This window comes from Triticum dicoccoides, chromosome 6A, assembly GCF_002162155.2.
Source record: "Triticum dicoccoides isolate Atlit2015 ecotype Zavitan chromosome 6A, WEW_v2.0, whole genome shotgun sequence".
Taxonomy (NCBI): domain Eukaryota; kingdom Viridiplantae; phylum Streptophyta; class Magnoliopsida; order Poales; family Poaceae; genus Triticum; species Triticum dicoccoides.
The window spans coordinates 566,886,628-566,901,928 of NC_041390.1; the positions used below are offsets into that span (position 1 = coordinate 566,886,628).

The 15,301-nt window shown below is 45.3% G+C and overlaps 1 protein-coding gene across 1 annotated transcript; it reads left to right on the plus strand.

Annotated features, from left to right (window-relative positions):
• The first annotated feature begins 6,127 nt into the window (after positions 1 to 6,127).
• Positions 6,128 to 15,295, plus strand: LOC119317987 (DNA repair and recombination protein RAD54-like). The gene is made up of 21 exons (XM_037592491.1): positions 6,128 to 6,610; positions 7,729 to 8,106; positions 8,394 to 8,480; positions 8,630 to 8,870; positions 8,995 to 9,120; positions 9,232 to 9,288; positions 9,372 to 9,458; positions 9,745 to 9,840; positions 10,026 to 10,076; positions 10,242 to 10,316; positions 10,412 to 10,498; positions 11,511 to 11,602; positions 11,672 to 11,804; positions 12,897 to 13,016; positions 13,095 to 13,208; positions 13,302 to 13,385; positions 13,505 to 13,585; positions 13,662 to 13,720; positions 14,232 to 14,427; positions 14,528 to 14,626; positions 14,881 to 15,295. Exons 1-21 carry the CDS (start codon positions 6,297 to 6,299, stop codon positions 15,223 to 15,225), a joined length of 2,922 nt encoding a protein of 973 aa, XP_037448388.1. The 5' UTR covers positions 6,128 to 6,296; the 3' UTR covers positions 15,226 to 15,295.
• The last annotated feature ends 6 nt before the right edge of the window (positions 15,296 to 15,301 follow it).

Consider the following 15,301-nt stretch of genomic DNA (forward strand, 5'->3'; position numbering starts at 1 on the left):
AGGGACTCGAAAACCTCTCGAACAGCGACCAGCTCTCGCCTCATCATAACGGTCAGTTTTAGCTTTCTCTACTGAGGTGCTTAGCCCAGCTCAACTGGGGCACAATCGCAGTAGTTCTCCTAGTGCTACCTTAGCCGATATAACGGAACGTAAGGTACCAAAACATAGGAGCCGGGCAAACCCAACTATTGACCCAAGACATGATTCGGAGTCGATGCATATAATGCTATAAGTTCGGGGTGCCGCACTTGTGAAAGTGTTCGGACTTCTCACACCGTATTGTGGGGTACTTAAGCCCCTGGCGTATTGGCCGTACCAAAGTGTACAGGTGCAACATGTCATTAATGAACATATATTCGTAAAAAAGAGTAATGCAATAATAGACGGAAGCTATGCATTGTTTATTTAAAAAAGTTGCGATCAAAGCAGAACGATACAAATAGTGCAATAAGTAAAAGATGGGACTATTTAACATGTCCTTTCCAGGGGCGAGCTGCAGAATGGTATGTGAAACAGGTATACTGCTCGTTATAGAGACCACCTTAGAGTTCCATAGTGCAGCGTAGCTTTCTGCTTTCCTGGTTGTATCGTTTGTGCGGCAATTGTACTGCCGGACAAGCCTTCCGAAGAATGGAGTCCTGAAAATAAGAGAAAATTAAGAAATCGGCAGCCCCAGTGCGGTTTAAGCCGCGTTTCGGGCGTGCCGTGATGGTGCCCCTCCCCCTGTGCCCATGGTATTTCCAGAGCGTAGTTATGTACGCGCAACACTGGTTTCGCAAATTCGCGAGGGCTGGGGTTGGGGCCGCATTGCTACGCTTGCTCAGAACGTGTCAGGCGGTCTTGTTGTGGGTTGCTCCGGGCGCGCTTGGCAGTGTCTGGATGTTTAATGGCTGGACTAGAGAATTGCCTTGAGAGGCTTCTTTGTACTTCCGCTGCGAGAGCCGCCGTATGCTCTTCCGTTCGGAGAGAGTGTTCGGTGTTTCCATTGACTGTAATGACTCCTCGAGGGCCTCGCATCTTGAGCTTAAGGTATGCGTAGTGCGGCACCGCATTGAACTTGGCAAATGCGGTTCGCCCGAGCAGTGCGTGATAGCCACTGCGGAACGGGACTATGTCGAAGATTAACTCCTCGCTTCGGAAATTATTCGGAGATCCGAAGACCACTTCAAGTGTAACTGAGCCTGTACAGTTGGCCTCTACACCTGGTATGACGCCTTTAAAGGTCATTTTAGTGGGTTTAATCCTCGAGGGATCGATGCCCATTTTCCACACTGTATCCTGGTAAAGCAGGTCCAGGCTGCCGCCGCCGTCCATAAGGACTCTAGTGAGGTGAAATCCGTCAATAATTGGGTTTAGAACCAATGCGGTGAATCCGCCATGACGGATGCTAGTGGGGTGGTCCCTTCGATCAAAAGTGATCGGGCAGGAAGACCATGGGTTGAACTTTGGGGCGACTGGCTCCATCGCGTATACGTCCCTTAGCGCACGCTTCCGCTCCCTCTTGGGGACGTGGGTTGCGTATATCATGTTCACCATCCGCACTTGTGGGGGAAAAACCTTTCTGTCCACTATTGTTCGGCGGCCGGGGCTCCTCCTCGTCATCGCTATGCAGCCCCTTGTCTCTGCTTTCGGCATTTAACTTGCCTGCCTGCTTGAACACCCAACAATCCTTGTTGGTGTAATTGGCTGGTTTTTTAGGGGTGCCATGTATCTGGCATGAGTGGTCGAGTATTCGGTCCAAACTGGACGGCCCCGGAGTATTTCTTTTGAATGGCTTTTTCCACTGACCGGGTTCAGAGCCTCTGAATCCGGCATTAACTGTCGTATCCTCAGCATTGTCGCCGTTAATGCGGCGCTTTTGCTTGTTGCGACGCGACCTGCCACTGCTGTCCTTGGTATCCAAATTACTAGGGCTCTTGGTCATGTTATTGCTGCGAGCTAGCTAGCTGTCTTCTCCCGCGCAAAAGCGGGTCATAAGTGTCGTGAGGGCTGCCATAGATTTCGGCTTTTCCTGTCCTAGGTGCCGTGCAAGCCACTCGTCACGGATGTTATGCTTGAAGGCTGCTAGGGCCTCTGCGTCCGGACAGTCGACGATTTGATTTTTCTTGGTTAGGAACCGTGTCCAGAATTGTCTGGCCGATTCCTCTGGCTGCTGAATTATGTGGCTTAGGTCATCGGCGTCTGGTGGTCGCACATAAGTGCCCTGGAAATTGTCGAGGAATGCGGCTTCCAGATCCTCCCAACAACCAATTGATTCTGCCGGCAAGCTGTTAAGCCAATGTCGAGCTAGTCCTTTAAGCTTGAGTGGGAGGTATTTGATGGCGTGTAGGTCATCACCGCGGGCCATGTGGATATGAAGGAGATAGTCCTCGATCCATACCGCATGATCTGTTGTGCCATCGTATGATTCGATGTTCACGGGTTTGAAACCCTCAGGGATTTGATGATCCATTACTTCATCTGTGAAGCATAGTGGGTGTGCGGCGCCTCTGTATTGGGCTATATCACGACGCAACTCAAACGAGCTTTGTCTACTGTGTTCGGCCCGGCCGGATTTACTGTATCCGGAGTGATGATTACCGTCTCATGCCGTGGGGTGCCCACGCGATCCGTAGATCGATCTTGTTTGCCTTGCCTTGTCCTCCAATATATCTCGCAGGTCTGGCGCATTTTCCCATGCCTTGGTATTTTTTGAGCGGCGCCGGGGTGCGGCTTGAGTGGAGGGCCGAGAGGCCTCTCTATCGCGGCCACATCATGCGCTGGTGATGTAGGTTTAGGTGCTTCCTCCTCTAATCGGGGTAGCAATCTGCGCTTTGGGTAGCTCTTGGAGGGGCGTTCGAGTTCATACTCTTCGGCCGCAAGGACTTCAGCCCATATGTCGGCTAGCAAATCTTGATCAGCTCTAAGCTGTTGCTCTTTTTTCTTGAGGCTGCTCGCCGTGGCCATAAGCCTGCGTTTCAAACGCTCTTGTTCGACGGGATCCTCCGGCACGACAAATTCGTCGTCGTCGAGGCTTGCCTCGTCTTCGGAGGGAGGCATATAATTTTCGTCCTCGACCTCTCTGTCTGCCACTCTCTCATGAGGGCTGGCTTCTCCATCCTCCTGTGCTAAATCTTGATGGAGGTGGTTGTCTTCGGCACTGTCCGGGGTGTTATTATCTCCCGTGCCGGAATCACCGTTTTTGCTTTGGCGGGATTTAGAGCGGCGCCGCTGACACCGGCGCTTAGGCTGCTTCTTGGAGGGGTTATCCTCCGCTGTTCCATCGCCATTGCCTTCTTTTGGGGTGTCCACCATGTATATATCGTACGACGAGGTGGCTTTCCAGTGCCCTATAGGCGCTGGTTCTTAATCATCTCCTGCATCGGCGTCCATACCATCGATGTCTTCGGAGTCGAAGTCGAGCATGTCGGTTAAATCATCGACAGTGGCTACGAAGTGGGTGGTGGGTGGGCTTTGAGTTTCTTCATCATCCGCATCCCAACCTTGCTGACCATAGTCCGGCCAAGGCTCTCCTGATAAAGAGAGAGACTTTAGTGAATTCAGAATATCGCCGAAAGGCGAGTGCTGAAAGATGTCCGCGGCGGTGAACTCCATGATCGGCGCCCAATTGGGTTCGATCGGTAGGGGCACGGAGGGCTCAGAGTCTGGAGAGGAGTCCGGTTCCTTGGAGTCACGGGCTTCGCAGAGAATAGGGCTGGTGTTCGGCTCGATCACCGTAGAGATTGCAGCCCCCGAGGCGGTGTCCAACCACCCATCCTCGATTGGCGCATTTGGCTCCGAATTAAGGGTCGGAGCTGATGCGGGTGCGGCCTCCAGGGCACTGTTCGGCGGCAGAGCTAGATCATGCCCATCGTGACAGTGCGGCGTGCTCGGCTGCGGCTCGAATCCGTCGAAGATCAAGTCTCTGTGGAGGTCGGCCGTGTAGCTCAAACTTCCAAATCTGACCTGATGGCCAGGGGCGTAGCTTTCGATCTGCTCCAGATGGCCAAGTGAATTGGCCCGCAGTGCAAAGCCGCCAAATACGAAAATCTGTCCGGGGAGAAAAGTCTCACCCTGGATCGCATCGTCGTTGATGATCGGGGGAGCCATCGGGCCTAAAAGTGATGACACAGAGGAACTCTCAATGAAAGCACCAATGTCGGTGTCAAAACCGGCAGATCTCGGGTAGGGGGTCCTGAACTGTGCGTCTAGGCGGATGGTAACAAGAGACAAGGGACACGATGTTTTTATCCAGATTCGGGCCCTCTCGATGAAGGTAAAACCCTACGTCCTGCTTGATTAATATTGATGATATGGGTAGTACAAGAGTAGATCTACCACGAGATCAAGGAGGTTAAACCCTAGAAGCTAGCCTATGGTATGATTTTTGTTCGTCCTACGGACTAAAACCCTCCGGCTTATATAGACACCGGAGAGGGCTAGGGTTACACAGAGTCGGTTACAATGGTAGGAGATCTATATATCCGTATTGCCAAGCTTGCCTTCCATGCCAAGGAAAGTCCCTTCCGGACACGGGACAAAGTCTTCAATCTTGTATCTTCATAGTCCAGGAGTCCGGCCGAAGGTATAGTCCGGCTATCCGGACACCCCCTAATCCAGGACTCCCTCACTCCCAAACCACCACTACGACCCGAACTGCTTACAACAAAACTTTTATTGAACCCTAATGAACCAGCTAAATTCTCAACTCTCGTACCCTCTATTTGAGTTTCAAGAATACAAAGTACAGAGGGGGCAAACTGCTCCGTCATCTCACGGAGCTCGCGAACTGTCGCGGGGTTGCCAGCACCGCGACAGTTCCAACATAGGAGACTCATTGCGCTTGGCGCGACCCCCTTGGAGGCCCGCCATACGCGCATCGTTTTTGTTTGTGACTGTGTTCTTCCCATTAATCTTGTCCGCTACTGAGGATGATATCTTATTTCCGTTTTGGCTCCTGCTTAGCCGATGGGCTCAATGGATCTTCTGGGGGAGGTAGCAGCAGAGGTTTATTCGCCCCGTCTACCACTGAAGCTGGTTTCACGACTGATGCCGCTAGATCATTCGCCACAACGCTCCTCTTTCTGTTACCATCAACTTCATCCATGTCCATATCTTGGTTCTGCTGGGTATTCTGTTCAAAACCACGACCCCTGCCTCTGCCCGCATTGCCTCTTCCTCTTCTGCTGTTCCCTCCTTGTCCTCTTCCTTCTCCAGGACCTCTACCGGGTCCTCTGAACCATGATGCTTTCAAATCTCTAAACACCAGGGCCTTTGGAGGATGGACTCCATCGCAACACTCCTTGAAAAGATGACCCAATAGGCCACACACAGCACACCAAACCGGGAGTCTTTCGTATTTTCACCCTGAATATGAGCCGCTGAACGGTGTCCTTCTTGATCACCAGGGATACAACGTTTTTGAGTGGTTTGTTGACGTCAATCTTGACCCTCACTCTGACAAAATTCCCCTCAAAATCATGGGAACTTGGCTCGGCATAAATAAACTCTCCGACCGTCGCAGACAAAGCCTTGATCTTGGAAAAGTAGCCTTCTGGGAAGTCGTGGATCTGGATCCACATCTCAATTCTGTTCAGCTCGATCGTCGACGGCTTTGTGAAGCCATCATACGGCGCTAGCACCACCGCTTTCCCTTTGTAAGCCCACGGTCCTTCTTCCATTACGCGTTCCCAATCTCCAAGGCAACCAAACTGCATCGTGTACAAGTTCTCCTCCAGCGGCTTGATCTTGACTTCCTTCGCCAGGTCCCAAGCCACCCGCATGGTTCTATAAAACCAAAATTGACTATAGGGTTTCTCAGTGTGAACCCTAGCAATGATCATCCACCGGGTCGCCGCCTCTGGCAGCTCCTCATCTTCCATGACCACATCTTCAAGTTCATCTTCTTTCAGCCCTAACTCTTCCATCATCGCCTCTAGATCAGATACGGGCGCACCCGTCCGTGATCCCGAAGCGGAATCTTCTATCGTACTCTTGCCCGAGAAAAACCTTGGCCGCGGGCTTAACAGATACTTTTGTTGCAATGAGAGACGTTTTTGGGAATAGGAGGACCCCCAACTTATTTGGGCCTTAAACATGGGCTTAACCCCTCAGAAACAGAACCTCCGATCCAGCCCAACTACCCCTCTCCCTCTCTTCTCCCGCACATTCTCCGACACGCTGCCCCAAAACTTTTGCAGCGCCTCCAAACCCCGCTTCTCCATTCCTAAAATTCCCCCAAAACTCCCAACTCCGAGCGGAGAATCCACACGATTCGGCACCCATTTCGAACCGTCCCACTCGCTGGAGGTGGCGCGATGCCGTCGAGGAGCAAGCGCGACCGCCGCGGCAGCGATTCCGAGGAGGAGGAGGAGGAGGAGGTCGTCACCCTCTCCTCCGACCCCGACGAGTCGGAGTCCGAGGCGGAGCGCGGGGCGGAGGCGGCCGACGACGACGACGACGAGTACGTGGCGGACAGCAGCGACGCGGGCGGCGTCGAGGACGAGGCTGAGGAAGGGGGCGACAGCGATGACGGCGGCGGCGACGGCGGGCGGCCGGTCCGGGGCGGGCGGCGTGGCGCTGCGGAGCCCGACGAGGAGAGGAAGTCGCAGAACGTGGACGCGCTCGTGAGGTACTCTCCGGCCCGACCATCTCGGCCCATGTGTGCGTGTCCGTGCTGTGCGCTGGTGGTGTATCGACGCATCTTGTGGATTCATAGGGGCTAGGGTTGGCGTTAGTGTTCATCTAAATTTTTTATGGCGACGATACTAGTCGATGGATGCTCCTGAATTGTTGTGGGGCATGCTTGTGGTTTCAGATGCCAATTCAGCATAAGAGTCCCCAGTGATACACTAGTCCACGCCCTGTTAGATACTAGTACATTTGAACAATGTGCCTCAGCTTGGGTGTGTTTGATCCGGTTCCTCCAGAATTTAGCATAAGAGACCCAAGTCAAATTCCTCTCCCCACACCGTGGTCTGTTCTGGAAAAACAGGATAGAATTTAAATCCTATGTAACTTACAATGTGGTAGACGGATCTCTCTTTTTCATCCCACTCGATTGGTTGTTTGCCATGTAATCTGCAGGGTTATCTCCTGAGAACTTTGTTCTGGAGTATCTAAGCCTGAATGTTGATGCTTTGATCTGACACCTCTCACTAACTAGCTATACCTGTCACTCAAGTTTTCGTAACGGCTTCAAGCTGAATATTGCCATTCAGTGTAAGTACGGTGGCTGTTGAGTATGCATATGTCTGAATGACTTGGAGGAGATCACATGAAGCTGGCAAATATGGACAGAGAGATTTAACCTTCTGTACTCCGTCTTGTAACTCTGTTCATATTTGGACAGAATGGACTTAGTCAATAACTCATTGTGCATACCAAGTAAACAGTAGGTAGCTACGTGCAACAGAGCTCTGTAGTGTGGATACTCTAGTCATCTCTCTGTGATGATTTTAAGCATAGAGATATGAGAGTGAGTACCTTGTACAATAGGACTAGCCTTCTACATGAAAAAAATCCGGAAATCTTACTGTATTGGTCAGAGAAAGTATGGTCAGCTGGAACAATCTTGCGCTATGTGATGTATTGCAAATGTTCACTTTAAGCCTTTTTCTCAGTTACAAGTCATTTTCTCTTAGATTGCCTTGCACACACTGAAATTTGTTTTGGTTTAATCGACTATAACATCACAAATGCACTCTTCTGTTTGAAGATATTTATGCATTTTTTCCTGGTTTCTGTCAGGGGAAACCTGGTTGTCAGAAGGCAGCCACTTATTCCACGTATCCTTTCAGTTTCTGATGCGGCAGCGATAGCTCGAAAACCATTCAAACCTCCGTGTGGAAATGGATATAGTGAAAATAGTGAGCTTCTTGCTCGGCGCCTTTCAGCTCGTAAAAGATTTGTCCCGTGGGGTTCAGCACAGCCATTTGCAGTTCCAAACAATCTTCAGCAGCTGCCTACCATTGCTAGTGTTGATTCCTCAGAGAAAGAGGAACCTCTTCCACCTGGCATAGAGCCATTAATTTTGTGGCAACCCGAGGAATGTGACAAAGAGAATAACAATTTTACTGCAATTGAAGTTGATCATCTGCTTGTACGTTACCTTCGTCCTCATCAAAGGTAATATATTATCCTGTTAATGTTTTTCCTATATTCATTTTTTACATGCTTGATGGCTTGCAGTGAACCCTCTATTTTATGGTTCCCCCCACAATAATTACAATCAGCATTAACTTTGTGCAGAACATGTACTCTCTGTAAGTTGTAGACATTCACATATAGATACTACATATTGCACTGTAGCTTTATTTTTAGTCTAAGCAGGTGCAAACAATAACTAACAATGCTGATTTCTTCTGAATCTTTGAGATGAAGATAGTAAATCACATGATTGTGTTGTAATGCAGGGAAGGAGTTCAGTTTATGTTTGATTGTGTCTCTGGGTTGCTAAGTGACGATGGAATTGCTGGATGCATTTTAGCTGATGACATGGGGTAATAAGCTGGAACAGTTCACGCCCTCCCTCTTGTCCATTTTTATACTTTGATATAAATACGTAATGTTTCTGTCTTTCAATCCTTTTATTTAGTCACTGACTCACTGTTACATAAAGCTACTTCTGACGCTTCCTTGCACTTTCCAGATTGGGGAAGACTTTACAGTCGATAACTTTGCTATATACCCTTCTTGCTCAAGGCTTTGAGGGTAAGCCAATGGTTAAAAGGGCTGTCATTGTAACCCCCACAAGCCTAGTTAGCAACTGGGAATCTGAGATAAGTAAATGGTTAAAAGGCAAAGTGCACCTGCTTGCCCTCTGTGAAAGCACGCGTGCTGATGTTCTTTCTGGAATAGGAAGTTTCTTAAAGCCCTTGAGCCATCTTCAGGTTTTCTTTTATCCAAACTCTTTTCCTTTCTGCTATTTTCTATTTACCATGCTTACTAATTGCAATCAGAATTGCATGTTCGTGACAATGTCTGGTGAATTTATATGTTTGGAATTGTTATCAGGTACTTATCGTATCTTACGAGACCTTCCGCATGCATTCGTCAAAATTTGAAATACCAGGAAGCTGTGACCTTCTCATATGCGATGAGGCTCACAGGCTGAAAAATGACCAGACACTAACAAATAAGGTATATCAGTTTGCCAATTCAGTTGCGTTTCATACATACATGAGTCGTTTGCACTTGAGTTCATCTCCGATTTTGCTCTTCTTGAACTCATGAAAACACTTGATGCACCAGGCACTGGCGTCCCTTCCTTGTACACGGCGTATCCTGTTATCAGGTACCCCAATGCAGGTAAGTTTTTGCTTTCCCATTCTTTTCCATATTGTAGCTGGAACCATTGTTTTGAATTTTGATATATTCATTTTCCTCTGCAGAATGATCTGGAAGAGTTCTTTTCAATGGTAAATTTTACAAATCCAGGAGTTCTGGGGGATGCCGCATATTTTCGCCGATATTATGAAGTATGTACGTTTTATGAAAATCACAAATTATACTGCTAAATACTCCATCCGTCCCGAATTACCTGTCGCAGAAATGGATGTATCTATCCATTTCCGCGACAAGTAACTCAGGATGGAGGGAGTATGAATTACAACTATTTATTAACAGATAGTGGTGTTCTCAGATATTTGTTATTCAAGTTTCTTTGTGTGTTGTGCACCTAAAATCATGTGCTATTCCTGTTAATTGCATTCTATCTTCCTTTCCTCTGTAGTTAACTCTAACATTACCTGCCCTTAACTGAAGGCACCAATAATTCGTGGAAGAGAACCCACAGCAACTGCAGAAGAAAAGAAGTTGGGATCTGAGAGATCTGGACAGCTTAGTGCAAAAGTAAATCAGGCAAGTCCTTTTCCTCTGAAGAAGGTTGTCTGCACCCTGTACTGCATATTTTTGAACAACTGTAATGTCCACATTTATGTTTTAATCTCCTCTAGAATTGTTTGGATGCATTTTCTTCTACAATTTAACGGGCTCTAGGTTAATTACCTTCTGAATTCTTCTGATGGCTTCTCAATAATATTCAGTTTATATTGAGACGGACGAATGCCCTGCTGTCCAATCACTTGCCACCAAAGGTATGTTCTGTCCAGTGTATATTTGGCTGGATATGTTCATCGCACATTCAGAAAAGACAAAAAGAATTGTGTACCTGCTATCCATTTTGTCTTTTATAGTGATTCCTCCTTTTTACATTATATAATTGTGCCTCATCTACATTACTTAACCCTGCTTATGTATAGATTGTTGAAGTAGTGTGCTGCAAGCTGACTCCTTTACAGATGACACTGTACAACCACTTCATACACTCCAAAAATGTAAGGAAATTTTATACCGTTCTGAGCAATATTCAATAGGCACATGTAAGGTACTCGGAGTTATATTTACAGTAGTCTGTGGTTGACCCTGTCAGGTTAAACGCTTGATATCTGAAGAAGCAAAGAGTTCTAAAGTTTTGGCATATATTACTGCTCTTAAGAAATTATGCAACCATCCGAAGGTAAATAATTTCAGTTTAATGTTTCGCCCCACGATATATCTCTTTCAGTGAAAGTAGTTTCGACAGTAGGATCAGAGTTTATTACAATGTATTTTTTTACCGCAATTAGTTAATGTCCGTACCTTGCTATACCCCAACACATTGAGCTGTCTCGTCTGGTTCTGCCTTCTACACGCCCTTGGCTCCGCCGCTGCACTTGGTCGATGTCCTCACCTGGCATCATGATGCTGTGGCCCTGCTTGACCTACACCTACATCCTCAGCATCTCTGCCACACTGAATTGAGCTTTGTCTTGACTCCTGTCACGATTTGTGTTGAAGTATTTGATTTTTCTTCCCCGCATCGAAAAAGTATTAGTTATGTTGTTAAGATATGTATCTGCGGCATTGTTTATAAGGTGGTAAGACGACCTAAGGCGAGCACCAACCGCCCTGACGCCTAAGTGACTCGTAAGCGCCTAAAGCGTGCATAATTGTAAGGTGCTGGCGTCCAAGGCGGGACGCCTTATAAACAATGACCCGGGAGGTTGAAGAGGGTGAATGAATTCCCGCCACCACCGTCACCAGCTCTAATATTTGTAGTAGTAACTAGTAATGGATCTCTCTTTCAAGCACCATAGGCTTAACTAGTATACTTCTATATTGCTGTCAAGTGCTACCCTGCATCTGCATTGTATACTGGAATTATGTACTTTTCAAGACAATGTCCGTTGACAGTTTTAAAGCTTGTTGATGATAATGTATCCTGCATAGATTGACAATGTTATAAGCTGACCCCATATTCCTTGTAGAATGCGGAATAGGTTTGGTAACCGAGTTCTTGCACTGACTTTTTATTTCTTGATTACCTGGCAGCTGGGAAGTTACTAATATGATTTGATAGGTTATGGGAAATTCTGGGCTGTTGTTGCCTGTGTTACTGTTCTTCATAGCCAGCCTGCATCAGTTTCACTTTTTTGGTAACTATATTTAGCATCACAAACATATGTTGCTTGGTTATCTTGCTATTGCAGCTAATCTATGACACCATAAAGAGTAGCAAGTCAGGAGGCTCCGGTTTCGATGACTGTCTACGCTTTTTCCCTCCAGAACTGTTTCAAGGAAGGTATGCCTAACTTTTCTCACTAGCTTCTCAAGCAAATCCAACTTACCTGTATCATTTCTTTTATGCAAGATCTGGATCATGGACTGGTGGAGGAGGAATGTGGGTAGAACTATCTGGCAAAATGCACGTGTTGGCTAGATTGCTGGGGCACCTCCGACTGAAAACTGATGACCGTATTGTCCTTGTATCAAATTACACTCAGGTAAGATGTTTTTAATGTATTATGTTGATAACACAGTATCATTGTAGTAAGGTTTTGTTGGTCTTGGCGGGTCCATTGGGGATGGATGTTGTAAGATTTAAACTACGTTCCTCTCATTAATGAATTGGCTAAGCTCCCATCTGTATGCTTCAATAATAAGAAAATATGAAGGTATTGTTGGTGATAGCAAAATCCGTATCTCGAAAACTTTCCTGGGGTCCTGCAACAATAAGTCCAACATGAGTGCACTTATTACTGTCTATGTTGTCTTGAAAGTTCTACATTCTTTGTAGCCTTAGGCCTGCTAGTGCTAGCATTCTTTACACTGGCTAGTAACTTGTAAAGAAAGGGATACTAGTAACCAGTAAGCCATTATTAATGCCAAATCTTCATTGCCTTTACTATCATGTTTATGGTCAGACCATATCCTGCGGGTATACTAATTATAAGAACTACGAAAGTCAAAAGGTATGTACTCCCTCCGTTCACAAATATAAGATGTTTTGGATATTTCAATTTGGACTACATACGGACTGAAATGAGTGAACAAACACACTAAAATGTGTCTATATACATCCGATTCAGAAAAAAGTTGGAACCTCTTATATTTGTGTACGGAGGGAGTATCTTACAACCAGAATCCCTACAGCACGAAGTCAAGAACATTGTACTTGGAATTAAGGGTGAAGTGATAGAATTACCTTAAACCTATATTTGGATATATGTTTGGTTTCCTTTTTGAACTGTCAAAATCATATATTTAAACTGCTCCCTATCCAAATTAATTGATGCAGTTTAGTACACCTTTATATACTAAATTTGTGCTAAAGCTGCGTCAATTAATTTGTATCGGAGGGAGTACTAGTTTCTGCACAAGTGCAGGTGACCTTATTTTTGCACCTCTTCCTACTTGTTTTGTGTACTACATATTCTCTGTATGTCTGTCATCAAACGAGAGAGTACAGTCTTTAGAATGTGCGTGTAAACTAGTTTCTGTTCATAAAAGGTACTTGTTATAATTAATTTGCTCTTTGGATACCTGCACTCTGCAGAGCTGGAGTCATTAACTATTATCATTGTTTAAAAGTGCAGACATTAGATTTATTTGCACAATTATGTCGGGAAAGAAGATATCCATATGTTAGGCTTGATGGATCAACATCCATTAATAAAAGGCAAAAGTTGGTGAACCAATTCAACGATCTATCTAGAGTACGTAACATCAACCTTGTACCCTGAACCGAAGAACTTATAACCTATTATTATATTCTAAATTACTGTATTTGGCAGGATGAGTTTGCCTTTCTACTTAGTAGCAAGGCAGGCGGTTGTGGGCTTAATTTGGTGGGTGGAAATCGATTGGTTCTCTTTGACCCAGATTGGAACCCTGCCAATGATAAGCAGGTAAATATCTGTGATTTATCACTCTTGATGGTTCTGTTTGACTCCACACACCTTGCATGAGTTGAACCTTTTCATCTTTTGATATTTGCAAAGGCTGCTGCTAGAGTCTGGAGAGATGGACAAAAGAAGAGAGTGTACATATACAGGTTCTTGAGCACTGGAACCATTGAGGAGAAGGTTGACAGATCCATTTCTTTTCATTCCTTTTTACTTACTTTTTCATTATCAAGTGAAGGAATACCGAGTTGCTGATTACTTCTTCTGCTGACAATATGATATGCCACACTCATCTATAGGTATATCAGCGTCAAATGGCAAAAGAAGGCCTCCAAAGGGTTATTCAGCAGGAACAAGCAGACGACAAAATGCAGGATCAAGTACCTGGAGTTTTCTTTTCGATCCTTGAATGTGCCAAATATGTTAATTTCTCACGTCTTCATTTCACTTTTGCAGGGCAATTCTCTTTCAACAGAAGATCTGCGTGATCTTTTTACTTTGCATGACCAAGTCAGGTGAACTCTGCTTCTCCATTATAGCTTGGATCAGTTGCCAGTCATGTACATAAGTGTAATTAAGTTGTGTTTGCAGTCACCATTTTGTTGGGATCAAGGTCAAAGTTTCTTGCATATTACTCCCTCCATAAAGAAATATAAGAGCGTTTAGATCACTACTTTAGTGATCTGAACGCTCTTATGTTTCTTTACAGAGGGAGTATCATGCAAAACATAAGGCCTTACTACATAAATTGTTCATAAAAGGAGTTCATGATCATTTGATTTAGGTTGAGTGTGTAATAAGTAGTCAAACTACCATTGGCTTGCAAACAAAATGTCAAAAACTGTTGCATAATATGCTATTCATAGAAACCAGATTCGTTTCAAAGTTAGGCCTAAATACTCTTTTATTAGTTATTACCATTGAATACTATTCAAAATATGTAAAAGCCAATATCCAAATTCATTAGTTCCGTCTATATGTAGTTGATATTATACATCATCCTTTTCCTTCCATTTGGTCTCGCAGGTCTGAAATACATGAAAATTTGAAGTGCGATCGCTGTAATAAGGACCACTGTATGCCGTTAGATGGTAACGGTTTGGATTTAGATGCCGCTAAGCATGATACAGTTTCGACATCAAAAGAAAAGTTGTATACTGATATTGGTGGCTTTAGAGAGATCTCTGGATGTGTGCAGAAAATGAATTGTTCAAATCAACAGGTAGTTTATGCGACACCCATTTCTGTTAGAATGTAGTAGCTCTGTAGTTGCTTCAAATCTCAAGTACTTTGCTGCTCTGCTCCGTTCACACCCTTTTCAGATCGAACAACCTTCTGAAGAAGATTTACGAAGTTGGGGCCATCATTCTGATCCATCAACTGTACCTGATACCATCCTCCAGTGTTCTGCTGGTGATGAGGTGATAGCCTCAGTTCATGTCTCTTATGCATCTAGTTATATAGGTCTTCTTTGTGTTAGAACTCACAAATCTCACACCTTTGTTACTTTTTTAGTTTTTCCAGTTGTTGTAAGATTCTACCACTTCCACTTGATACACTTATTCGTACAGTTACCAGTTTTTTATCCGATTACAAGGAAAAGAAAGTTTAGTTTATTAACGTGGTTCTGTGGAACTGCTGCCATTTGTTAACAAATGACATGTGTATCTTGCAGGTTTCTTTTGTTTTCACCAATCAGGTTGATGGGAAACTTGTTCCAGTTGAATCTATGGTGCGATCAACAGCTCATCAACCAAATGGAGTGACAGCTAATGGAGAAAAAGAAGCGGTGAAAATAAATTCTCCGAGGAAACCTGGAAGGCAATCTTTACTTGGCAAGAATTTGAAGATGATGGGATTCAATTTGAAGAATTCCTCTTTGAGATCTCCAACTGAATCCAAGAGGACATCTCCAGTTTGCTTGCAACCGTTGAAAAAAACCAACCCCTCGTCAGATCATCAACCTCAGACTAAGAGACTTCATGTTGCTTCTGATATATCTGATGATGATTTTGTTTGAATCCATCAAACTTAGAGCTAAATTCTCTATTGAAATGACATCTGTTGATCTGTATTATGCCGTGTAAATACTGCCA

What these genes read in the sequence shown, in the direction of transcription:
- LOC119317987 (XM_037592491.1), top strand. Translation starts at nt 6,297, where the DNA reads ATGCCGTCGAGGAGCAAGCGCGACCGCCGCGGCAGCGATTCCGAGGAG. An exon ending in AACGTGGACGCGCTCGTGAG is followed by an intron (nt 6,611 to 7,728) that starts GTACTCTCCGGC and finishes GGTTTCTGTCAG; the next exon opens with GGGAAACCTGGTTGTCAGAA. An exon ending in TTGTATCAAATTACACTCAG is followed by an intron (nt 11,805 to 12,896) that starts GTAAGATGTTTT and finishes TTAAAAGTGCAG; the next exon opens with ACATTAGATTTATTTGCACA.